Below are 25,609 nucleotides of genomic sequence, written 5' to 3'. Positions count from 1 at the left end.
CTGTGCTTCCCAGGGCACAGGCTTGGCCCTATTTCTTTTTCTCATTCACAATGCCTCGTATATCAGGCTCCCAATAAATGCTTGTAGACTATTGATGACCTGCTAGAAAGAAGTGCTCACCAGCTTTTCCCTCCCCCACTGTCTCTCTGCTGCTCTTATTACAGGTGTGAGTGTGGGGCACTCGCGGGAAGCTGTGGTGTAGCTGATCCCAAGCAGGCCTGTTGGCTTCTTCCAACAGCTCTGTAGGGCAAGCAGGCCACGAGTTTTAACTTTCCATCTGGAAAGGATGTAAAAAGCCATCCTCAACTCAGGATGTCATCAGTCATTAGACTCTAATGCCGCGACCCTTTAATACAGTTCCTCATGTTGTGGTGACCCCCAACCATAAAATTATTTTCATTGCTACGTCATAACTGTAATTTTGCTACTGTTATGAATTGTAATGTAAATATCTGACATGCAGGATGTATTTTCAGGGGTCGCGACCCACAGGCTGAGAACTGCTGCATTAGAGGGAGCTTTAGAGATAAAGCCTTACATGGGTACCATGTAGGTTCAAGGTGGGGTGTGGGCATTTGACCAAGCTCTCCGGGTGTTTCTGGTGACCTTGATTATGAACCAAAGTGCTGGTTCCAGGTTCTCAACCTGGGTTGTGCCTCAGCAAGGCAGAAGCCGGGGCTGAGGATTTTGAGGATGTAGGGCCCTCCCCAACCTAACTAACCTCTGGGCCTTGGGCTGACCCTACTCACTTCAGCCTTATCAAGAGGCTCAGCAAAGTGCAGCCCCGGAGCGTTCTGGCCAGCCAGCGAGCAGGTGCTGAGTAAAGCCACGAATCCTGGGGAAGGAAAAGGATTCCTCAGCAAAAGAGAGAGGAGCTGTCCTCAGTGGGAAGGCCTAGGTGTCCTAAAACTCGTCCCTCTAAGACAATCTGTCCTTGAAAACCAAAAGCTTCCCGTTCCCACATTTTTTTGTACACGTCAAACTTTGTCAAATAAGGTCTTGGGCGACACTCCGCCCTGAAGCCGGCTTCCAGGGCCCTTTCTGCAACTCTGCAGGCTGCCTCAAAGATGGGCTACACATGTTCTACTCTGCTATTTTATTCTTTATATATTTTTATTGATTTCAGAAAGGAAGGGAGAGGGATAGAGAGATAGAAACATCAATGATAAGAATCATTAATCAGCTGCCTCCTGTACTCCTGGGGATTGAGCTTGCAACAGGGCCCTGACCAGGAATCAAACTGTGACCTTCTGGTTCATAGGTGGATGCTCAATCACTGAGCACATGGGCTGGTCTACTTGCTATTTTTTAAAAGTTTCCTGAAAGCATAAGAATTAAAAAAAAAGAGTGAAAGCTTCTGTTCGTCAATAGAAAACCCACCAAATTCACCCCCTTTTCCAACTCTGCCCTGGGAACCTCACAGATTTCCAGAAGAAGTAAAAAACAAACACTGTGACCAGTTTCTACTCCTTGCAAGAATTTAATTCTTCCATTAATATAAATAAGGCAGCAAGAAACACCAAGAGCTTTGCTGCTTTCTGCTTCAGAAGCTGCTTTGGTGGATAAAAGAGCCCCATTTCCCCGCTGAGTTCTGTCTTCTTTGTATAAACAAGGTATTTTTTTTTTTCAGTGAATTTTCTCTTGGAAGCAAAGGGGAAGCCGAGGGAGTGTCTGGCTTGGTCTTGGCCTCTGGGGGCTGGTTCTTGGTTGGTGGGGTCTCTTCCAAGCACAACAAGATAAAGATGAAGGGGGCGGGGGGACGCACAGGGTATAATAAATAAGGAAATTCACCCCGATTCTGGAAATGAATCCCAGGAGAATGAGGGGTGTGGGCTATTGTTGGAGACCACGTGGGTAGGTTTGGTCCCAGCCACGGTGGGCCTGGGGAGGGCAGATGCAAGCACTGCTCTGTCTAACTCCAGCTCACATGGAAGGCTTCCCACAGACTTCAATGCTCCCTTGTGGCTGAGCCTCCCCCGCTCACTTAACCCTGTCAGGCAAACTGTCCAGCATGAGCACTCTGAGGCCGGGTGCGAGCGCTCCTGGGGCAGGGACAATCTCCTTCCTTCAGCCTGTGGTGAGCCTGACACCCTGTGGAACTGGGTGTGCTGTCTGGGAGGCATGGCCAGCTTTCACCCTGGAGGGAGAACCAGGTGCTGGTGAAGGCGCACACATTCTTGCCTCCTCCTTGGCTCCCTGCAAGGGTTAATGAGGTGATGCCAGGAGAGGAAATCCCAAAGGACCAGTGAAGCCACAAGTGGAGGAGGAACGGCTTCCCAACCCTCCTGAACCAGGCCTGCAGACAGAGGCCAGCTCCAACCGCAGGCTCTGGGGCCCGCCAAGTGACCGCAGCCCCCAGCGGTGCCGAGGTGGCCTCTCTGAGGCCTGGGGCTGTGCCCGCAATGCTGTCTGTGTGTTTCCAGTCAGCCGAGCCCCTGTTGGATTCTTAGGGTGTCAGTCATCTGTGCAGCCAGCAAGGGCCACCCAGAAAGGATATTGAGGGGGTCTTGGGCCTGGGAGCTGGGTTTCCACAGCAGCTCCTGCTCCCAGAAGGACTCAGGGCTACGGCATCCTCACCTCTCAGCTCTGCAATTTCCCCTGGACTGGGCATCAGAGGTCAGGCTGCAAGCCAGATCCCAGCACTCCAGGTGCCAGGCTGGCCTTCACCCCAGTCATCCTGTGCCCCTCTTTCTCTATCAACTCTACCTTTAGCGCCCGCCTTCCTCCACCAGCTGTGGGGAGATCAAAGAGGGGTGAGGGATCACTGAACTGGTACCTAGCATGGTATGCGGTGCCCATGGTGCTTGGGGCACAGCACGCTGGGGAAAGGGGCAGGGAGAAGGGTGTGTACCCTGGATAAGACATGTAGCTGAAAAGTAGCAAACTGAACTTCTTTCTGCCCCCAAGTACCCACTTATGTGCAACAGAGACATTAGCCACTCAGGGCCTTGAATCTCTACTAGGTCTTTTCACCAAATAATATAAAAAATGGCAGCCACAGGCCGTGCAGGCCGTGGATGGAAGGTGGTGAATTCCCATAGCTGTCCCTACTAGATGCCTGGGGCCAAGGGTTCCTGGAAATAGGGGTGCACGGTCTTAACACAAACCCCGTCAGCATTCCTTCCATCCTCTGTTGATACTTAAGTAAAGGCTGGACCTGGGATGTAAAAAGAATTACACCCAAAGTGATGCTGCATTATCTCTAACTCCATGTCCATAGAGTGTTTCGTCATCATCTTGGCCACTTATGATGACCCAAAAGTAAGCTGCAAAGGCTCAGTCCCCAAACCCAGATACCAGCTTCACCAGCAGGCCCCGGTGGCATGAAAGCAAACTGGCTTCCAGCTTGGAATTCTATTTCTTCCGCAGCACAGGGCCTCTGTCAGGCTGAGCCACGGCTCCCAACGAAGCCCGCCGTTTCCCCAGGACGGGGCCTGCAGGTGTCCCCGGGAGTGTGGACAAGTGGGATGCCCTGCATCTTGGTCCTCGAGGTTCCAGCTGCTCTACAAGACGACAGCTTTTGGGGGCAGGTTAGCGTGGTCTGAGGGGATGTGTAGGGAGTACTCGCTAATGAGCGCCGGGGCGTTCTTGAGCATCTCATAGAAGGAGTCCATTGTCTCCCGGTAGAGGCTCCGCTGCAGGACGAAGGGCCGGAAGAGGTTGAGGGGCTCGGCCTTGCGCACGGCCTCAGGGAGTCCCAGGGTCTCGGGCACCTTGCGGTTGCCGATGAAGAAGTGATGGAGCTTCTTCTCGAGCAGGCTCTTCTCCAGGAAGCAGAGCAGCTCACGTAGACGAGCGTCGAGCTGCCCGGCCTTCCAGTCGGTGGACCGCCGGGACAGCAGGAGGTGCAGCAGGGCCGTCTTCAGGTGGTAGTTGCCCAGCCCGCTGGGGCCGGTCAGGCGGCGCTGCTTGGAGAGCAGGAAGGAGGCGATCTGCAAGCAGGTGAGGTGGCAGGCACCCTCGGGCAGTGCCTTCGATGTCATCCGGAGGAAGTGCCGCTCATAGACAGCAAAGGACAGGAGCCAGTCAGTGCTGGATGCCGGGGTCTCCCCAGAGGGCTCCCTGGGAAGGTGGGAGACAAAGTACAGGTCCGAGTCATCACACTGGATCACAGGAATCAGGTTGAAGGGCATGAACTTCCCTGAGCGGAACCTGATCTTGAGGGACCCCGGGGTGTCCAGCTGGCCAAAGGCCAGGTCGAACTCATACTTGTGGGCAATGCGGTGCCAGGCTTTGGTGAGGGCCACCTGGAACCACCTCATGACCTGCATCGTGTCCAGGTAGGGGGAACCTCTGGCACACAGTGGGTCTTCCACCTCGCTGATGGGCTGCGCCAAGTTGTTCTTGCCATGGAGGAGACACAGCAGGTCTTCCCCAAGCTTCGTCTTGCCACAGATACAGCCCAGCGTATCCTCGTCAGCCCGGACCACCTTGATCTGGCCGTAGCCCTGGCGATTTAAGGGCACCGAGCGGCTGGAGCACCAGAGCTCTGGGTGGAAGTGGTAGGGCTCAGGGGGTATGAAGGGCACAAAGAGGTGGCACAGCAGCGGCTTGTCCACCTGCCAGTTCTCGTACATGCTGTCCACGCCAATGAAGTCCTCCACCTCCATGTCCCTGTCCCGGTTGCATAGGCTCCTCAGGGCTTCCAGCAAGTCATCCACAAAGCCTTCCACAAACTCCCGGGTGCGGGCTGCGTCCGCCGTGGCCCCCCGGATGCAGCGCTCATAAAAGTGGTCCAGTGTGGCCTTGTTGGGCAGGATGATGCCTCGGAGGGGGGCGCCATCCTGGCCCGGCAGCTCGTCCTCGTCCCCGCCCAGGCACTCGGGCGAGGGCCCATCCTGGTGGTCCTGCCGCCACACCTCGATCACTAGGAAGAGGATCATGCAGAGGGTGCTCCACAGGTCCCAGGCCGAGCGGCTCTCATTCTGCTGCTGGGCCTCCTCGGCCACCCGCTCCAGGGCCTCCTTCTCGGCTGCCAGCTGCGCCACCTCCTCCTCCAGGCGCAGCTGCTCTAGATGTAGCTTCTCCTCAAGCACCTGCATCTTGCGGATGATCTCCTCCTCGTTCTCGGGGACCGTGGCGTTCTCCCGCGGGAACAGCAGCGGGTGGTTGATGATGGCTGTGACCACCACTAGACACACCCGGAAGAGCCCCAGCGCCATGGTTGTAGCTTTCCTGGAAACAGAAAGAGACCGACAATCACACCAAGCTTCCCTCCACACTTCTTCTTCCCTGGACCCTCCCACCAACTCCTGCCCTGTTGATCTGGGAATGTCCTACAGTTCTCCCACCATCTCCTCACTGTTTCAGTACAACCTGGAGAACAACCACCCCACTGTCCCAAACCAGCAATCCTGACTGAATAACCCACTGTGATGGACCTCTGCTGTTTTCCCAGACTCCCTCTTTCTGGTAGCAGCACCCCACTTTCCCTGGGAACCAATTCTTTACAACTCAGTCCTTATGACTTGGGTGGGGATAAACACCCCCAGCTCCAGGGCAGCATATAATCCAGGCCCAAGACTAGTCCCCACCCCCACCACGTGATTAGTTCAGGAGGGAACATGACTCCATCCGGGTCAGTGGGAGACGGAGGTAGGAGAACAGGATCATGCATGCTGTTGGCTCCTAGCTACCTCAAAGCAGGGTCTGCCTAAGATGCCAACACAGAGGAAAGTGGGCCCCTGGATCCAGCTATGCCTGAAGCCATTGCCTCTGGCTTATAAATCATATAAATCCATAAACTCCCCTTGATGATGAAGCTGGTTTGAGTTGTTTTCCTATCACTTGAAACCCAAATAGTCTTGAATAAGATATCCCCGTCTTCCCCAAATGAATGCTGTGTGGCAATGCATCTTTCCTCAATGCAGTCAAGCCCAATGGACAAGAGGGCTGGGTTCCAAAGCCAGCCCTGTTATTGATTAGCTGTGTGGTGTTGGGCATGTTAAGCCACATCTCTGAGCCCGTTTCCTTATTGTACTCCAGGGAAGCATAGCACCCAGAGTCGTGGCATTGATGGGTGTGGTGATCCATGCAAATAGCACACACAGCACAGTGAAGGGTGCACACCATGTTTTCATTGAACAGCTATGCTTCTGAAGCAGTTTTCAGCCCTTATCTTTCCCTGCTGCAAACCCCTCTGATCTGGAAGACCCCACCCCAAATTCGGGTCTCTCCCAGGACAATCTTGGAGACACACCAGTCATTGGTTTTCCTACCATGAGTCATCTGAACGTGAAATGGGACGTCTTACTGGAGAAAGGGGATACTCCGTTCCTCCAGGATAAATGAATGTTTAGGTCTCAAGGGACTTTTGGGGAAGGGCTAACCCTTTACCATCAGTGCCATTCACACTCTGCAGCTGCAATATCTCCTGGGAGTTGGTGACAAGTGCAGAATCTCAGCCACACCCCAGACCTATTGAACCACAATCTGCATTTTAATCCCCGTCCACATTAACGTGCTGAGAAGCATTGTCTTACAGTGTAGGCCATACATAAGGCCTTCTTTTATCTCAGCAGAAACCTTGGGAAATGACAATGGGCCTTTTCCACACTTGCCCTGCCGCCTTCCTGCCTGAGACCTCAGCTAGGAGAGCAAATGGCCAAATGAGATCCTTGTTGAACAACGAAGAGAAATGCAGAGAGCTCCTCCCACCACACCCCTGGTGCATGCCAACACATGCTGATAGAAGCTTCTTCGAGTTGCCTGAGTCCATTCTCTGATCTTGAATTTGCACCCTGAAAACCACCTGTTTTGGTTCTTACCCTAATGGTGCCAAGCAGCAGGTATCTGTCACCAAGTTAAGATCCCTCTGAAATTTCTACTGGCAGCGCCAGGATGTAAATGACCTGAGTTGCTGCCCAGATGTGACTCCACGCTGTACACAGCTGGATGTGTCAGCAGGAAGCAAACGGGTTGTTTCCACTTGAGGAGGAAGTAGAGGACCGGAGAAAGTGGAGGAAGTCACACTGGAAGGGGGTAGGGTGACAAGAAAGTAGGGGGGCAGATAGCCAGCTTTTCTTAACCCAGACAGGAGCAGCTTGTTAGGTAATTGAGATCAGCCCTGGTTTCTACATTAGAGAAACATCAATGGAAAGTTTTGCCAGGTGGTCCAAAGCAAAGCCATGAGACTGGCGGATGAATGTGAACCGAGTTTTAAGATAAAGGAGTATTAATACTAGAATACCAGGCAGCGGCCAGTTAGGAGATCATTTGAATTCCTCTTTAGTCATACACCTTTGGGCTCAGCAGGTCCTGACAAGTCACAGCAATAGCCCTTGGCAACTCCCAACCCAGGAGGTTGGTTTCTGTGTCAACTCAGGATAGGATGCGACAACTGGGGAGTGGTGCCATCGCCAAGCCCTGACTAGGAAGTCCTCTCTGCCTGAAGCTTCCACAGGGCTCCCTGGGTTGGTGTCTGCAGGAGGATAAAGGGCCATAAGGGTCACCTTGACCTGGGGCAGCAAGGTTCAAAACTCCAACCCCACTGGAGCAACTGACTCCGTGAATGAGGGGGTAACAGGAAGGACTCTGGAGGAGACAGGCTAGGTTAGTACCCAGCACGTGCACCTACTACGTACGTGACCTTGGACAAATCAACTTCCCAGAAACTCAGTCTCTTCATCTATAAAATGGGATATCACCTCTATGGTAAAGCCTGATTGAGAGAATTCAAATAAAGCACTTAGCAAAATGCTTGCCCCTGAGCAAGTTTTCTTGTAAAAGGGGAGTTGCGATGGGATGGGAAGAGCAGATGAACCTTCGTGCGAGGGGGTTCACGATGGAATGGGCCATACAGATGCCCCTCCAAGGAGCTCTGGCAGGATGCAGGCAGCCCACAGTAACACTGTTAAGAGTAGGGTTACAAACAAGACCTGGACAGGAGCCTGAGGGAAACAGTGGAAGGAGCCTGGGCGGGCGGTAGAAGCAGACAGGCCTGGGCTTGAATCTTGACTCTGCTCCTTGCTGACTGGTCTTGGGCAGTCACTTGGCTTCTCTGGGGCTCTGCTGCAGCAGTCCCTCCTTCAGAGGGAGATTGAGTTAATAAGCGAGATAATGCATCTCAAGGGCTTAGCAGATGCCCGGCCAAGGGGAGGCACCTGACAGCATGGGCTCCTCCCCATCTCGGCCTCCATAGGCCCATTTTCTCACTTGTTAAGCACACCAGCCCTGCCTGAGACCCAGGGTGTGGAGGAACCATGCTCAAAAGTGCTCTGAAAGCACAAACACTGCCTGGGGGTTGCTGTCCCTTGGCTCACCATTCGGTCCACCCTGCCCCCCAGCAAAGGGGAGAAGCCTTTTGAGCCCTGGATCCACCTGGAGGTAGAGTTCCCGCTGACTCAGTCCTTACTTAAAACATCAACGCCCTCCCAGGGATCAGAGGGGATCCTAGCAGTCATTCTGTTCCTTGTTAACCTCTGCCTGCTCAGTGCCTACTAGATGGGGCTGAGTTTGAAGCCTCTGCTACTTCCCTTCCCCAAACCAAGTCACAGGGAACACTGCCCTGGAGGCCACAGGGACAAAAATGTGAGTGGAGGGTGTTAGGTCGGAGAGAGCGCAGGATCAGATACATACAGACATGGGATGAGACAATGGACTTCCTCTGGAATTTCTCACAGACCTGGGATTTCTCACAGGTCAACGTGCCAGACACAGATGGCTCCTTCTCCCTGAATACCTTGCTGACCCCCCTGCAGCTGAAGCCTCCTCAACTGAATACCTCAGCTCATGTCCCCGCCCCTCACCCAACCGCAGTATAAAAAAAGCGCCCCCCTCCATGTTGACGTGAATCCACGTGCCCTGTCTTTGGGGGTACGTGGGTCTCCCGGGGACGCAGAATAAACTTTCCTTTCCTTTCTTTTCTGATTCACTGGACTCTATTTCTTGCGCCGCCTCCTGAGCCACCTAACCTAACAGAGGGAATCTAGGCAGTTAGAATTTTGGAGACTATGGGGACAGGACAAGTAGCTCAGAGCCTCTCACAAAACCACACACACACACACACACACACACACTCTCTCTCTTCTTCCCAAAGGACCCCTTTCCTCCAATTCAAGGATGTCCACCCCCACCTTGGCCCAAAGCTCTAACCTCTATGAGGCTGCCCCACACATGTGAGCTGAGATATCCACTTGGTGGGTTTGGCTTTGAAAATAAACCTGGGTCACTCGGAGGGCTGGGCCTATCTGCTTGCCAGGAAGCTGGCAGGAAGCCTGCTGAGTTCCTCTCCACCCCGGCCCCTGCCCACAGAGCATGGCAGCCCATGCAGGTCACAGCTAAACTTAGCTTGGCAAAGGGCCAGGGGCACGGGGCAGCGGGGCTGGGGCAGAGGTTTGCAGGTGGTTGGCCAGAACCAGTGATTTACTCTGACTGTTACTCTGAGCCTGGCCAGACCCAAGGTGGCCTCTCCCTTCCCTGGGGTCCCTCACTCCTGTGCCCCCCCCCCGCTACCCCCGACCCCTACAGCACCTCCACCATAGTTTAATCCAGTGAACGCCACAAGAGTTGTCAGTGACATGCTTCCGTTCATCAAGCCTTGCTAGGATATGCTGGGCACTGTACACAGTGACCCCTGTAGCTTTCTAAGCAGTGGGTTACCCCTATTCACAGATGAGTTAACCAAAGCCTGAGACGAGGTGCTTTTCCAGCTAGAAAAGGCACAGCTGGCCGAGATCCAGCTGTTCTGTCTGCCTCTACCTGCACAGCCCAAGCTCTTTCCACGGTGCTAGGTTTACAGAGCACCTACTGTGTGCAAGGAACACACTGTGTGCTGAGGCTTGCAGCATGATCCTCGCCAGTAAAAACACTACAGCCCGCATGGGGAAGCAGACAGCTACCAAATGAGTCACAGGACAGAATGAGAAGTGGGGCATAAGTGGTGTGTGAGCAACGGGCTACGAAAGACAGTTTTATTCCTGTTCATCTGGGACCCTTCCTTGTCTGTAGATCTTCCCTGTGCCCATCTCCTGGGGAGATGTGGGTGTGAAACCCCTCAACTCCACATCCACTTCCCTGCCTTCTTCCAGACACAATTCCTATGACAAACCCGGAACAGTGGGAGCCTGTGTCCAACCCCACGATGTGTTCAATACGCCTTCTACCCCAAAATGCACACCTACCCTGACCCAGGGCTGACTGACTCCAGCTTCAACAGTAGTGGTGCCCAGGACCGCTTTGTCAGCTTCCCAGCAGTCCCCGCTGGACCAGTAGCTTTCAAAATGTGGTTCCCAGCGTCACCTGGTACTTGTTAGAAATGCAAATTGTCCCATGCAATCCTAGACCTGCTGATCAGAAATGACAGGGCTGGGCCCAGCACCTGTGTTTGCAAGCCCTCCACATGGTTTTAATGCCCACACAGGTCTGAGCTCACCCTTGCCCAAGCAGGGAGGGCCTAGTGGGGGGGAGACGGGGGGGGGGGGGGGGGGGGGAGTTGGGCGGGGCTCCAGCGTGTCACTGAAGCCCAGGTTTTGGAGCTCTCAGAGGCTCTGCCCCAGGCCCAGCCTGTCAGATGCAATTAGCTCTGCTAATTACAACAGCAAAGGCAGCCCTGGCCCTGGCCTCAACCTCTGAGCCCAGAGGAGCAGCTGATGTGCTCTCTTACAAAATGGAAAAAAGGAGGTGGGTTGAGGGCAGGAGACAGCACTTTTCACCCCAGGGGGTGACTTGGGTCCCTTTCTCACTGCTTAGGTTCTGGGCCCTCGGAGAAAGAAGGGGCCAAGGGCAACCCAAACTGTTGATAAGTTTAGGCTGAAGCCCTACTGTGCACCTGGCCTTGTGCTGGAGTTTTGCAGTTTGGGGGTAATAAAGCCACAAATTCAAATGTCAGAATTTAGTTATACTAACCTAAGCCCTATTTCACAAACCAGAAAGCTGAGGCCTAAAGAGGAGATGCATTTGACTCTGAGGGCAGGTGGGTGGAGGGAGAGGTGGTCCAGGCAGGCTGCATATCCTATCTGTCAACCTCACAGGGATTCCCACAGACAGAAGTTGTGAAAGTGATGATGTTTTTCATTAACAGCCCACATTTAGGAAGTTAAGTACTTTGCATGTTTTGTCATTCAGTTTTCAGAATATCAGGTAGCTGCAACATCCTTATCTCATGAAGAGACTGACGGTCAGGGAGGTCCATTGGGTGGCTTCTAAGATTCCCTGTCTGTAGTTTGTCCCCCATCTCTCTGCTCCCCAAGGGCATGAGTGAGCCCTACCACCCCCACCCCTCTGCCCGATGCACTGCCCAGTGGCAACCACACAGATCACCCAAGCCAGCTGTCCTCCAAACTCCCCAGGACTTGGAGGCATCGGACTGTGAGAAAGGACAGGTTGAATGCACAGCCCCAGTTTGACCCCGAGTCCGGGTTTGGAGTTTGGGTCCTAGCAGCAGTCCGTCTGCAGCCCTGGTGAGGCTCTCCTGTGCTCTGGCCTATCGGCTTCATCCTCATTCTAAGCTTCTCTCTAGCAGAGCCCAGGCCCCATGCTGGGGTAAGGCCAACTTCCCCGCTGAGTCCAAGGGCACCATCGCTTGTCACCTTCCTGCTCTTTCCTTGTGTCAGTTCACCCACCAGTGGGTCCCTGCCTTCCCACGTACAGCTATAGGCGGCCCAGAAGCTGCTGTGCCCCTGTCTCCCCCAGGGCAACAGGCTCAGGGCTGGGCACAATGCAGGTGCCCAATAAATATGTCAGTGGGAGTTGACTTATCACGAATTTGGGAAGAGACGGTCAGATGTAGGAGTGAGATGTCTCCACAGACTCCTTCCTCTTCGCCTAACTCAGGGCCAGTGGACAGATAGACTCTGCACAGACGATGTGACAAGAGTAGCTCTGAATACACTGCTGCTCACCATGACTGGCTCCCACCCCTCTAGAGCGGGGGTCCCTGTGGGAGGAGAAAGGCCTCGCAGACTGGCCCACGCCCCAGCAAGGACAAGGCCACACCATCGGGGCATCTCTGGCTGAGGTCTCTTTTCACCTGCACCCCAAATAGGGATGGAGGAGGGAGTTTGGGGTGGCAGAGAGGGGCTGAGCAGCATTGGGAGTGGGGGTGGGATCCTGGCAGGCCGGAGGCCCTGGTAGGAGAGGGAGGGGTAGGCAAAAAAAGGAAGTGGGGAAATAGGAAGGAAGAGGCCCAGCACAAAATAATTGAGAAAGTGGGTAGAAAGGGTACAGTTCTGGGCCCCTAGCACCTCCCCTTCTCAGCATCTTTGCAACCCTCCCTGCATCCCTGCAGTCACCTTCCACCTCTCCCACTAGGCAGGACCTTAGGCTTGGCCTCCAGCCAGGCTCAACTTCCTCTGACCCACCATCCTCCTGGCCAGTGCCTCCCAGCTGGCCCCAGTAGCCACCCTCAGAATAATCATAACTAGCATTTATGAGGGCTGACTATGTGTCAGGCCTGTGCACGGGGCTTACAGAACTGTCTTCCCCATGGTCTTCCCAGGGACTAGAAACAAAGAGAAAGGCACCTCGCCTTAGGGAGCACTTAATATTACAGGCTATGGTCAATGGTCCCCAGGACCCGAGAACCAGAGCCCCACTGCCCCTCCCTAACCCAGGGGAGGTCCCAGGCAGACTGAGCAGAAACCCGGGCTCAGGAGGCCCCAGGGGTCAAGACCGGGCCTTGGTGACGGTGGGGGAACAGAATAAGAGAGCAGAGAGGAGAGATCCCCACCCCCATGCCCAGTTGAGGTGGGCCTACCAGTGAGGCCATGGGAAGGTATACACTGTAAGGGGAGCGGCCTTCTCACTCAGGTGAGCTCTGCTTGCGCCGCACCTGGCCACACTGGCCAGACTCGCAGAGGGTGCCTGGCCACACCCACCAAAGCACTGAGTTTCCTCAAGGCCCACTCTCAGAAGAGGAAAGGGTTTCCAAAAAGTCACCAGGATGCCAATCCCATCCTCTGGACTGGGGTCGTGCAGCTGGCCAGTCCAGGCACAGGAAGGTCAGCAGCCTGGACTTCCCCGACGTGGGTGGGAGAGCCCACATCCTTCCTGTCCCAGAAGAGGTAGAAGGCAGGGAAGCCATCAATCACCCAGGAAGGACATGGTGTCCTCCTGTGCAGCCACGCTGACTCCCCACAGACAGCAGAGGCCCTGACCCACGGGACGTCACGGAAAATCACCGTGTCTTGGAGCAGAAAGACAGACTGACTGACTAGGCTGGGTTGTGGAAGGGGAAGAGGCTAAGGGATGACAGGGAGGTCTGCAGGTCAAGAGACAAGGAAGGGGCTCCGTGGAGCCCAGGCCCACATCCCCCTTTCTCCTTATCCAACAGTCACTGCAGTAGGTGGCATGGTGGGCCTCAAAAAGATAAATCTAAATGCTAATACCCAGACCCTGTGAATTTGACTTTATTTGGAGGAAGGGTCTTTACAGATGTAATTAAATTGAGGATCTTGAGCTGAACTCAGTCTGGATGACCCGGGTAGACCCTAAATCCAATGACAAGTGTCCTTATAAAGAGACTGAGGAAAAAGACCAGGAGGAAAAGGCAATGGAAGACGGAGGCAGAGGCTGGGCGAGGCAAGGAAGGCTTCTTCCTTGGAGCATTTGCAAGGAGTGTGGCGTAGCAGGTGGCTTGACCTCAGACATCTGGCCTCCAGAACTGTGAGAGGACACATTTCTGTTGTTTAAAGACACCCAGTTTGTGGTATTTTGTCACAGCAGACCCAGGAGACTATCTCGGTCTCTGCGCTCAAAACCCTACCCAACGGCCTCACAGCGAGCCTATCTCAGAAACCGTTTCCAGGAGCCTTCTGCCTCCCACCCCCCACTCCCCGACCCACACCCACTCCTGAGACAAATCCTTTCTTGAAAGGGACGGAAGTGGTGGAGGGAGAGGAAGTATTTGTGAAGCCCCTCTGAGTGCAGGCAGCGCCCGGCCACTTGGGTAGGTGGATCTCACCCTTAGCAGCTCTCTCACCTGAGCTGCGTGTCTCAGGCAGGAGCCCAAGGCACTGAGAGGTTGAGCAACGCCTCAAGGCCACACAAGCAGGCACAGTGCAAAGGAGCTGGAGGCCAGGCCAGGCCTGAGGCTCCAGTCGCAGGGCACTCTCCTCTTCCGTGACCCCGACCTGTCCTTTCATCGGATGAGCTCTTGAGTTCTGGTCTTGAACCACTGCTGCCTTCCCCGGGCAGGGCCAGGCAGGGCTTGTTTGTTTTGCCATTCCCCAGAATGCCTGGCAGAGACCAAATGCAGGGCTGCCTGCTCACAGCACGCGAGGCACTTGCAATCCTGGGGCCCACCAGATGCTGGGAACGCACCAGTATGCTCACACCCTGCATGCTGGACACACTCACTTTCGAAAGAAATCTTCAAGGCTCTGTTCTAGGAAGGAGCGTTTCCTACAGCACGTGTGCACCGAAGGGCCTCCCTGGACCCCCCAATTCCCATCTGAGACTTCTAGACCTGAAATCACAGGGGTGTGCTAACAACTCAACACGGTGCTACGGTGCTACGTGGTGAAGCAGCCCTCAGACAGGTCTGGCTTCAGCTTGTATTTCTCAGTTTCCCTGTCTGTGGGCCCCATCTCACCCACAAGAGCACCTGTACATTGGAGGAGGGAACATGAACACCCACCTCAGGGCAGGGATGCCAAGGCGCCCCAAACTTGCCCTCTTTCTCCACCCCCACCCACGCCCCCAAGCAGAGCAGCGAATGCTCAGGACCAGCCACACTTTGGCTGCTGGGCAGGGAGGTGAGGGACAGAAACAGGTTCCAGACAACAGCAAACACACTGGCTTGATGGGGAGGAGACCTGAGGGGGTGGAGCAGGAACCAGAGAGTAATACAAAGGACAACAAAGGGGACACAAAGTTCTCCCCTGCACACCCGCTGCCCGCTCTCAGGAAGGGCTGGGGTGGATGGAATTAAACAGACTGCTGGTACCCACAAGCCACCTTCCTTATTGGTGGGAACAAGGAGAGCCCAGCTCAGAAAGGCAGCCTGGCCTCTCAGCATGGGGAATGGGCCCCCAGGGATTTTCCACGGCCACAGAAAACACAGTTCCCCTGCCCACCCTCTCCACCCCAACACCTCTTACTCACGTCCTGGCTTAGGGGGATTCTGGCCCCCACACGGAGAAATCCTGGGCTGTTTTTCCCTGTGGCTTGGGTGGTACCTGACACAATGCCTTGGCCCCAGCTGGGCTGGAGAGAGAGGGAGATGGGTGAGGAGAAAGGGAAGTGCTGTGGGCCCCCGTGTAGGGGCGCACACATGCATACCCACGCGCGCGCACACACACACACACACACACACACACACACACTCATGCTCGGTGCTTGCAGAGATCTAAAACCCCTTTCATCTTAATAAAGGGAAACAGCAAGAGACACAAAGGCAAGGGGGAGGCCAAGCCCGTTGTAAAAAACTTAAGAGCTTGTGGTTGGCTTCCTGGCTTGTGTTCCCTGCTGCAGGGACCTGGGGCTGAGCAACAGGGCCAGGCATCTGCCTGCCCTCCCAAAGCAGGGCCGCACCAGTCACAGCAACCCAGTTCTTGTCCTTCAAGGAAAGCAGGGGCCTTGACCGGAAGGCCAGGTACAGGCAGCAAAACTACCTCCAGAATCATCTATGAGCACAGAGAGACACCCTCCCTGAGAATGACACAAAACAACACTGACCTACAACCACATCGTTTTCCAGCCACAGGGATAATGTGATGGTGAGTGATGCCCACGCTCTGCCCTGGCTTCTGCCGGAGGCGGCACTGACCCATAGCAGGTGTCCTTGAACCAACGACAGGTCCACAATGGGGCGGGCAGCAAGCAGCCACCGACACTGCCAAGTTCACCGGGACATACTCCTGCCCCAAGGCCACCCAGAAAGAAACAGCCCAAAGCTCTAGCTCAGAGGAGCTTATCACGTTGCAGAGGCTTCCCTATGGTAGCCAAGGGGCCAACTCTGGGATCAGAAGGCCTATGTTTGAATCCCCCAATTCAAGATAGAAGAATAGTTCCTACTTATGGCATGGAAGTCCCACGGTAGTGCCCTGGAAAGGACATGGTGTTGCCTATGGTGCTGGTGATAAGGCCAGGTCTCTTTATTTGTTTGTCCCGCAGGGTGCATCTTAGGTACTCCTTTGAAAAGAGGAGGGTCACCGACATCCCTGCAGCAACTCCAGGAGTCTGGGGATATGGCTAAGATGTCTCCCCCACCTCCATGTTCTCTTTTAAAGGCCTCAGGGGCTGCCAGAGCTGGAGCAGGACGCTTGGGACCTGGGAAACTCATAGCTCCCCACTCCAGTCTGGCAGCATCCACTGAAAGTTCCTCCTCTCCCTCTGAGCTCCTAGAACAGCGGTTCTCAACCTGTGGGTCGCGACCCCTTTGGGGGTCGAACGACCCTTTCACAGGGGTCGCCTAAGACCATCGGAAAACACATCTATAATTACATATTGTTTTTGTGATTAATCACTATGCTTTCATTATGTTCAATTTGTAACAATGAAAATACATCCTGCATATCAGATATTTACATGACGATTCATAACAGTAGCAAAATTACAGTTATGAAGTAGCAACGAAAATAATTTTATGGTTGGGGGTCACCACAACATGAGGAACTGTAATAAAAGGTCGCGGCATGAGGAAGGTTGAGAACCACTGTCCTAGAAGGACAAACCAGTATTGGTGTCTGATACCTGGCATTAAAGGTGCAGGCGCACCATGCATGCTTGCTGAATGAATGAATGAATGGAATCAGGACTAAGAAAGGACCTTGCTGCCTTTACTGCCAGGAGTAAGAATCAGAAACAGGAGTAGAGTGGGAAGTCCTGGATGAAGTAACTTGTAATGTTTTTCTCCTGGGAGGCACCCTGTGATCAGAAAAGCAAAGTGCCAACAGCGGTAAGTGCCTTGGGAAATGTGAGCAACAACCCTTCCAGACGCAGCCCTGGAGACCGACCAGAGCCTGGCTGGCCTCCACGTAACTGCAGACTGACTCACCACCACCATTTACCAAGAAAATGGCCCAGGAATGAACCCCAATGTCAGTTTATCTGACCCCCAGCCGCCTCTCTCCCTGACACCCATCTCCTTGAAATGAAAAGTGAAGGGAGGATTGCAGAGTTTGATGAGACTTAGGTAAACGAAGGAGCAGAGAAGCAATCCTAGGCACAGTGACGAGCAAGTCTCCCTTTCCAGAGAAAACCCAACAAGCCGCAAGGCCCCATCATCCACGGGAGGGTTTAGCAGTAGCATATAGCAACCAACACACCAGATGTAAGCACTGTGCAAAATGCTTCATGTCTGTAGGAGGTACTGTCCCCATTTCACAGATAAGGAAACGAAGGCACAGAGACGTGAGGCCACTCATTCAATATCTGAGAGCCAGAATTTGAACCCAGGACTAACTTTCAAGTCTTCAGTCTCCCCATGTTGCTGCTCAGTGACCTGGCTTGTGTGTGAAACATCAGACCCGCCTAGCAGTACAGGCTTTCCTCCCCTGTACTGCTTAGGGACAGGCAGGTGACAATTTAGGTGGCATTTAGGCAGGAAGCAGGGAATGAGACTTAAGGAAGCGATAATGGGAGTGTGACCTGGGACATGAAATGGCTTTTCAGCCAAAAGGATGGGGAAGCCCTCTTAGCAGTGGATTAGGGAAAGGGAGTGAGGGCTCTTTGGGCACTGGGCAGTGGTTTTCGGGGTGGGCCATCAGGAAGATGGCATGGATGCCCCAGGGGGGTTCTGGAGCAGCACACAGGGGTGTCAGGCATCTCCTGCTCTCCGTCCACACCCTCCATCCCAGGCACACTGTGGTCCTGTCTCCTCAGCGACTCAGGAACAAAGTCTCAGCGAACAAAGGACCCTTTCATGAACTGCAGGCAGGTCTCCTGTCTGCTACTAAGAAGGCTATTGAAACAGGCTCCCAGGAGAACAGTTTGTTATGAGCACGTGGTCTTGCACTAACACGTAGGGCCAGAATTATGGCAACGCCCTCCCTTTGGCTTGATCCAGGCTGATAGGAGACTCTCCCGCATCCACCGCAGGGAAGGCCTGGAGGGAGGAAGGAGTAGCCTAGGATGGCTTCAAGGTGAGCCCTCCTCCCAAGCAATGAGTGTCCCACTGTGTTATCCACCTGGAAGTGAGTCATTTGAAAATTGTGGGCTTTGTATTTTTTCTAGAGGTTGCCATCTGAGGATCTCAAGTGCTCTGAATATTATCTGATGCTGGCTGCTACTATCCCCATTAAACAGACGGGGAAAATGTGCTCCATCAGCCAATATCACAGAGCATGTCACAGCAAGAGGGAACCTGGAGTTGGTGATCTGCCTGTTGCCTTCTCACCTTTGACATTTAGATTTTGTGAGATTCTGTATGCTATCTTTACGGTCACTGGGCTAGGGTGTCCAGCAGAGGCCTGAGGTGGCAGAAAGAGTCAAAGGTTATGGGAGGCACAGATCTGGGTTTGAAGCTCTGTGACTCTGGGTAAGTAGCTTGGCCTCTCTGAGCCTGTGTCATCACCTATAAAACTGGAATAAGACCTACCTCAAAGGGCTGTTGTGAGGAAGAGAAATAAATATATACGATGGGGCTTGGCTCAGACAGGGTAGGTACTTGAAGGATGAAGCTCCCCCCCCCCTTTTTTTAAAGGCTATTCTACTTTTATGAACAAAAGATCATGACAACTGACTTGAGGACCAGATTCCTAAGCATAATCTGCAAATAATATTCTCTGCTAATGATAAACAATTTTTATTTATAACCCTGAAAAGGCTACATTCGTAAAAAATTAGGATCATTTCTTTAGCCACTGATATGCCAGAAATCAGGGAAGCTATGTTAGAACACCTAAAATTATGGGCGGTTGTGTAAAGCAAAAACTTTAATTGAATACCTTCAAGTTGAAAGACAAGGAAATTCCTGTTCTGAAACCTCTTTAGAGGGAAAGCTACCACATCGTCTAGGTTTTTACCTTTCTTTAAGGCAAGGAGTTCTTCCTTTTTTGCAATTTTCATTTGTTGTGTTGGCATTTAACAGTCATTGCTTAGGAATTTTTATCTTAAGGAGAATAGGAGGCATCACCTTAAGAGACATGGTGGAAACCACAAACCACCAAGCATCAGAATAGCCAAGTCAGTTTACTAGTACACACAATGCTGTCTGTCCCCAGGCTTTCCTTTTGGCAGGACACAGAAGACAACTATGGCCGTCCTCTTTAATACAGGTGAATCTCAGATACCTCCGCATCCCTTCATGAACTACTGGGCAGGAAGGGATTCCAAAGGTTTAACTCATTGATTCCCAAAGTGGGCGCTACCGCCCCCCGGTGGGTGCTGCAGCGATCCAGGGGGGCGGTGATGGCCACAGGTGCATTTGGGGGCGATGAGTAACTGCTATTAAAATAAAAAAAAAATTAATTTCCAGGGGCTGAGTAATATTTTTTCTGGAAAGGGGGCGGTAGTCCAAATAAGTTTGGGAACCACTGGTTTAACTGAACCATCAGGAATTCCAAGGGGCGTGCTAGAGCTGGGTAAGAGGTGACCGGTGAGACCTTGCTTCTATTTCCAACCTCTGGGGCAGTGGATTCCGGACATTCCTCCTCTCTGTGTGCATTCGATCACACAGCTACATGTGGCCACTGAATCCCTAGCATAGTGCCTTGCCTATCCTAGGTTCACAATACATACTTGCCCAATCAGTGAATGAAGGTTTTCCCTCAGTCAGGCCCCAAAACCCCCCATAGTAAGGACCTAAGTACCCTTGTTTCTCACTTTCTTTGGGGGTGAGGATGAAGAAGAGGGAAGCCACAGTTCTGATGTCCCCATCCCTGTGTAGAAAGGAGGCTCAGAAGCCCCTGTATGGAGTCATGCTCTTTGCTCCCTGTCACAGCTCAGAGAAGAAAACAAGACTGCAGCTGTCAGCACTGTGCTCTATTCCCTTGGGCCAAACCCAAGGCCGGAAGACCAGCCCCCAGTTGGCTCACAGCCCAGATCTGGGACCTACAGCCCCTCCCTCTTCTTGCCCGTCCTCTGAGAAACACACCTGTGATGTTAGGCCTTCTGTGCTCCTCTGTCTTACAATTGAGGTGGTTGTTTGTTCCTCCTGGTCTACCTTAAGGTGGAGGTGTTGTTGCCTTGGGCAACAGTGATGTCACCTGCAAAGTGCTTCCATTCTGCTGATGTCATGGGGTGGGCCAACCGATTTGAGGGGGGGTTTGCTTTCTACCAGAAAACACCACAGGTCTCAAACTGCTGAGGAGGATCCTGTAGACCTCTTGGGCACTCCCAAATGACCTTCTTTTTCTCCCAGAAACCTTTCTGACCCTTCTCTCCCATCTGGCTGCCTGTGGCAGGCCAAGCCTCAAACCTGACCTTCCCTCTCCCAGAGTTGACTGAAAAGTCAGGACAAGCAGCTTTGCCCTCAGTTCTGAACAAACTACACACAAGGGCACTGATGATCTCCTCCTCACCATCTAGGACAGTCTGGGTCCCTGTGACCTTGTCCTTTGCTCAGACCTCAGAGGAGGGAGCAGTGGTACTAATGGGGAAGCTAGGGTCCCAATTTGGCAGAGAATGTAGAATCTCGACTGACCTCTACTATCTTTAAGAGCTCGTATGAGCCAGAGTGTCAGTCTGTGCCAGGCACTGTGCTTAGCTCTTTCCATGCATTTTACTGATGATGAAACCAAGGCTTGGAAAAGTCAAGGCAGTTACCTCAATACAGAGAACACCCAACCACTGAGCGGTGGAGCCAGGATGCAACCCAAGTTTGCCCTCCTCCGGGGTCACACCTCCATGTCTCTGGGGCAACTGGAGATGGCAGCTTACTAAAGATGGGCCACGAGGGGGCCTGGACGGAGATAAGGGAGAGCCCTTTAAATCCAAAGAAGCCAACCAGGATGCCCAGGTGGCTGGGGGAGCTAAAGTAATCACCTGCCTTAGGACTGCCTGACTCCATGCTTACCCGGGGGCTGCAGTTTGGTGGCCAATCCTGGCCCTTCCACTTCCCCCTGCAGCAGTGCATATTAGGGACCAGGTTCCTCTTTTTGTGGTTGGCTACCTATTGACTCATCCAGGCCACCTGACTGGCCTCTTGATTTGCATATAGCATTTACCCCTGTGGCCTGAAACTCCAACCCTAAATCTGTCTAGTAGTTAAACTTATGCAAATGCAACTTGAGTGGGTGGGAGCTAAAACTTATAATGCACTAAGCAAAATAAATAGAAATTGCTAAATTACAAAAAAGAAAATGGGGAAATCCTACCAGGTAAACACTGACTTTGGGGAACTGACCAAGGAAATGCACACAGCCAAGATGACTGGAGTACTGGTCTACCTGGCAGGTATTTCTCCACTGGTTAGAGGTCTACAGAGGCAAACAAAGCCCCATGCTTTTGGACATCACTCCTCAACTCCCCCCCCCCCCCCGCCCCCCCCCCCCCCCCCCCCCGCCCACCGCCCCCAACCTTGACTCCAGCTTTGTTAAACACAAGTTGCCTTCTAATCTTTGGTTTCCCACGTGGCTTGCCCAGGATGCAGGGAACAGATAGCATCCAGTCTGCACCACAAGGTCTCCTTGCAAATTCATAAACTAGCATTCTGACTTGTATACCCACTTCTGGGAGCTTTCTCAAGGTGACTCAATAGCCCAAGTCCAAACCACTCTGGAAATTGTGGAGATAGGGTTTCTGAGTGGGCACTACTTAGAGCCGGACCCTGGGACGGGTCTCATGATCCAGGTAAACACTACCGTTATGGGAATTTGCTGGGCCAGCCCTTCCCAGGAGACATTAAGACATTAAGAACCCGGCCTGTGTGGCTCAATGGTTGAGCGTTGAACTATGAATCAGGAGATCGCAGTTCGATTCCCAGTCAGGGCACATGCCTGAGTTGTGGGCTCGATCCCCAATGTGGGGCATGCAGGAGGCAGCCAATCGATGATTCTCTCTCATCACTGATGTTTCTCTCTCTCTCTCTCTCTCTCTCTCTCTCTTTCTCTCTCTCCCTCTCCCTTCCTCACTGAAATTAATAAAAATATATTTTTTAAAAAGTCATTGAGAATTCCTTATTGGCTGAGAAGCCTGGTTTGTTTAAAATGCTGTCTGTCTCTCTGTCCGTCTGTATGTAGAAAAATGTGCCATTCCAGTTAATTAAGTGCTGAGATGTATAGCGTGGAGAATAAGTGATAGTAAAGATGGAGCTGTGAAGTACAAGTTTTGGGAAAGGTTTCCTGAATGAGCTTGGGAAGGGTGTTTGCAGGTGAACAGGATCTGGAAGGGGATGGGGCTGGGGGGGAGAGGGGGATGTAGTGTCAGGACAGCATGTTTAGACACTTCCCACTTTGTTCCATTCCTGGGGGAGTTCTCTGCCTAGGTGAGGGCTCCTGTGTAGCTGTGGCCTTTTCTCTCTGTGCCACACCCAAGTGGCACTTACTCATCACCCTCATAACAGGCCCCAAACTGGATTTGCCACCTCACACCGCCCAGTTATTGAGAAGTCATCTGATGCTTGGGCCAGGCCTGCCATCAGTCATCAAGGCCGGGCCTGCCTCTTTCTTTCTGTGCCTTTCTTCTGCCAGGTGAGTTTTCCATCTTTTCCTCTGTCAGAGCTGAGAGTGGATGTTTCTTCCCTTGATAAAGAAAGAAAAAGGCAACTGCTCTTCCCTCTTTCCCCCCATAAGAGACCTCAAGCAAATGGTTTTTAAGCTTGACCTGCTTCTTGTGCTGGGAATGCTGCTCAGTGGTTGGGACTCAGCTTCCAGGCTCCTGAACACTTTACTTTGCTGTGCCTTAGTATCCTCATCTATAAAATGGGGATAACAATACCTAATGTCATAGGGCTTCGGTGAAGTTTAAACGAGTTTAATACAGGCCACGTGGGTTTTTTTGGGGGGAAAAAAAAAGCCCAGAAAATGTTAAGTCCTTAATGACTGTTGGTTATCAAGGCTGCTGTGTGTGGCTGGATAGGTGGTGTACTGCTCAAGAACACCCGCAGGGTGGTGAGGATAGGTCCAACTCACGTGCAATTTGCCCAGCTAAGGGCCGAGGCTGTGTCAAGATGAGACTCCTTTTTCTAAATGGCACCAGGGAAACATCTTCTTGCCTTTAGAGGGAGCACCTTTTTCTAATTCTCATAAAGGAGGGAACCAGCAGCCCTGCGGGTTATTCTTATCCTCTCTCAGCATCCTCCTGGCGATGTCCTCCTCCCCAGGAAGACTGGATTAGAGGGGAGTCCAAGATGGACTGGTCTCAGCTGTACATAAGGACCTGCTCCTCAGCTCCCCAGCACACCGGGTGCGCTTGCCCCCACCTAGGACACTTCTGGGTTAAAGCCTCCCCCCCAAAGCCCCACAGGCTGCCCTATTCCCTCATCCCCACTGAGGGGACTCTCAGCCCCAAACATGGAGTCACAGAGGCTTAACCTCTGAAAGGACTCTCCTCGGTCACTGTTGATGGCCACCCGTCTCTGCTGAGTGATGGGCAGCGCATACCTACCGAGGAGCTCTAGTTGTTGGCAGGTTCCTTCTGACTTCTGAGTAAGCTCCATTTCCCTGCTTCTCCTAACCAGCGAGTCTCTGAGGCCAGGCAGAGCAAGTCTTTTCTCAAGTGAGAATACTTGAGATTCCTAAAGGTCACAGCCCTGAGCCTCCAGGCCTCTGATCCTTAGGGGAACTATTGCCTGTTCATTCCTTTCTCCCTCACAAGCATACCTTCCAGAACCTGCACAGCATTCCACCTTCCCCCACTGTGGACATGTACCCATTTGGCAGTCGTATCCTTCGAAAGAAGAGACATTAAGAAGGGAGTTTCTGTACTCCAGTGGACGAACTCTACTCTTCCTGGGCTCTGTGCCCAGGGTGCTTGTCACTGCCTCCACCAATATGTGTACCCCCTCCATCAGACAGAACCTCCCCACACACACTTTCTTTCTCTTTATTGACCTGAGGAATTCAAGAGGGAAAAATACAAAACTAGGTTCCTCCCAGACAGTACCTTCTCAGATGGACAAGTTTGCCATAAGTCTCTATCCAGAAGTTCCTCCCTGAACTTGCCCTTGGATAAAAAGTCCACCCACATATTCTCCTCTTTGTTTTCCTCATGGGCACTGCAGAAGCTGAGAGCCTATTCCTGGAAAGGTGACAAAGTTCTGGGATGATGGCATCCGGTTAAATTTCAGATCCTTGTCCCCTGCCGGCTCGAGCCTGAAACTGCTGCATCTTTGACAGTTCTGGAGCCAGAGGATGGCACTGGAGCAAAAAGTCTTTCCATCCACCCAGGGAGCGAGAGCAGAGTCAGTATAACCACTTCACGGTTACCCACAAGTGGAAACCACGAGGTTCAGAATGGCCTGGAGCAGCAGCAGCAGACGCAGGGAATTAGCAAACAATGAAAGCCACTTAGGCTGGAAGGAGGACTCAAAAGCACAGCCTATTATGTTATCAGTCAGGAGGTGAAGGGCAGCAGTTCTACCGTGTGCTGTACCATTTACCTGGACCTGGGCCTTGCACAGGGCACCAATTAGCGTTACCTGGCAAACTCTCCAAGACAGAGCTGGTTTATGAAAGGGAAGGGCCCTTGGTCAAATCCAAAAGAGGAACAAGAAAATGGAATACAACTCCGAAACTGATTGAGATCCCAAAGCCCGGGGGCCAGGCTCTGCCAAGTACCTGGTGCTCTTCTAGTTTTGAAAGGAGGCTCCTTCTCACACCAGACAGAGGGGGGAAAGCAAAGTGCTATCGCTGAGAGTAAAATATTTTCTCTTCCTGGGGCAGCATTTTTTTTTTTAAAGAGAAGGACTTTCTCCAATCGGAAGCCCTGTCCCAGAGCTTTCAGATGGCACAGAAAGGTGGAGATGCTGGGAAAAGGTTGGGGTGACGTTATGGGTCAGATGGCAGAGACCTTGCAACCCCAAGAGAAAGTTCTGCGCAGGGTGGGATCTCCTTAACTAAGAGTCTCAAAGAGGAAGCGGCGGGGGCTTGATCCGGCCCCAGCAACCTCACAGTTTCACTACCCGAAACGGAGAAAGAATAAGCAAGCTCCACTCCTGCTCCCTCCTTCCAGGAGGGGGAAGAAAGCGGGAAGAGAGCTGGCCGGTCTTTCAGCCCCAGTACTCAGCTCAGACGGTGAAAAGTAACGGATCGTCGGGCAGGAGGAACAAAGACGTGGTCCCGCTTCGGGCGCCGGGAAGAGCCCGCCCGCGATGGGGGCTGGAGCCCAGAGTGGAACGCGGGACCCCGCGCAGCGAGAGGAGGAAACGTGAACCGCAGGGGACAATGCGCCCGGTTTGGCACCGGCGCTGCACAGGGGTCTCCAGAGTCAGCCCCTGACATAGGGACCCTAGGAGTCCCCCTCGTCCCGCGTGCAGCCCCGGCACCCCCGCCCCAAGACGCCATCTCGGCGCAGCTCCGCCTCGGCCCCCGTGGCCATCGCCTCCTTCCACCTCCCACCCACGAGGAGGACGCAGAGCCTCGCGGCCGCCGGCACAAACTTACCTTTAGCCTCCGTCCAGCTCGCCGTCGCGGGAGGACCGCGCGGCCCGGCTGCACTCGGGGTCCCCAGGGCCTGGGCGCCGCTGTTTGCTGCGTTTGCAGCGGAGGTCCGGGTGGGCGACTAGACGATCGGGGGCGGAGACACCCCGGCCTGCTCCCGCCTTCTGGCCTCCATCAGCCGCGCTCTA

General features: G+C 53.2%; 1 protein-coding gene across 3 annotated transcripts; it reads right to left on the bottom strand.

Moving 5' to 3' along the window:
- Nucleotides 1–1,630: 1,630 nt before the first annotated feature.
- ITPRIP (inositol 1,4,5-trisphosphate receptor interacting protein) lies at nucleotides 1,631–25,609 on the bottom strand. Of its 3 annotated transcripts, none has more exons than XM_070432332.1 (2): nucleotides 25,425–25,609; nucleotides 1,631–5,175 (listed from the first exon to the last, which is right to left on the bottom strand). In XM_070432332.1, exon 2 carries the CDS (start codon nucleotides 5,160–5,162, stop codon nucleotides 3,504–3,506), a length of 1,659 nt encoding a protein of 552 aa, XP_070288433.1. In that variant the 5' UTR covers nucleotides 5,163–5,175; nucleotides 25,425–25,609; the 3' UTR covers nucleotides 1,631–3,503. The 3 variants fall into 3 exon arrangements, with proteins under 3 accessions (XP_070288433.1, XP_070288435.1, XP_070288436.1); XM_070432334.1 differs by lacking the exon at nucleotides 25,425–25,609 and adding an exon at nucleotides 15,043–15,081; XM_070432335.1 differs by lacking the exon at nucleotides 25,425–25,609 and adding an exon at nucleotides 10,122–10,140.

This window comes from Myotis yumanensis, unplaced genomic scaffold (genome assembly GCF_028538775.1).
Source record: "Myotis yumanensis isolate MYYU_CA2020_CCGP unplaced genomic scaffold, mMyoYum1.0.hap1 SCAF_13, whole genome shotgun sequence".
Classification (NCBI taxonomy): Eukaryota; Metazoa; Chordata; class Mammalia; order Chiroptera; family Vespertilionidae; genus Myotis; species Myotis yumanensis.
Note: the sequence above shows the minus strand (reverse complement) of the source record. Positions and strands in the feature narration are given on the sequence as shown.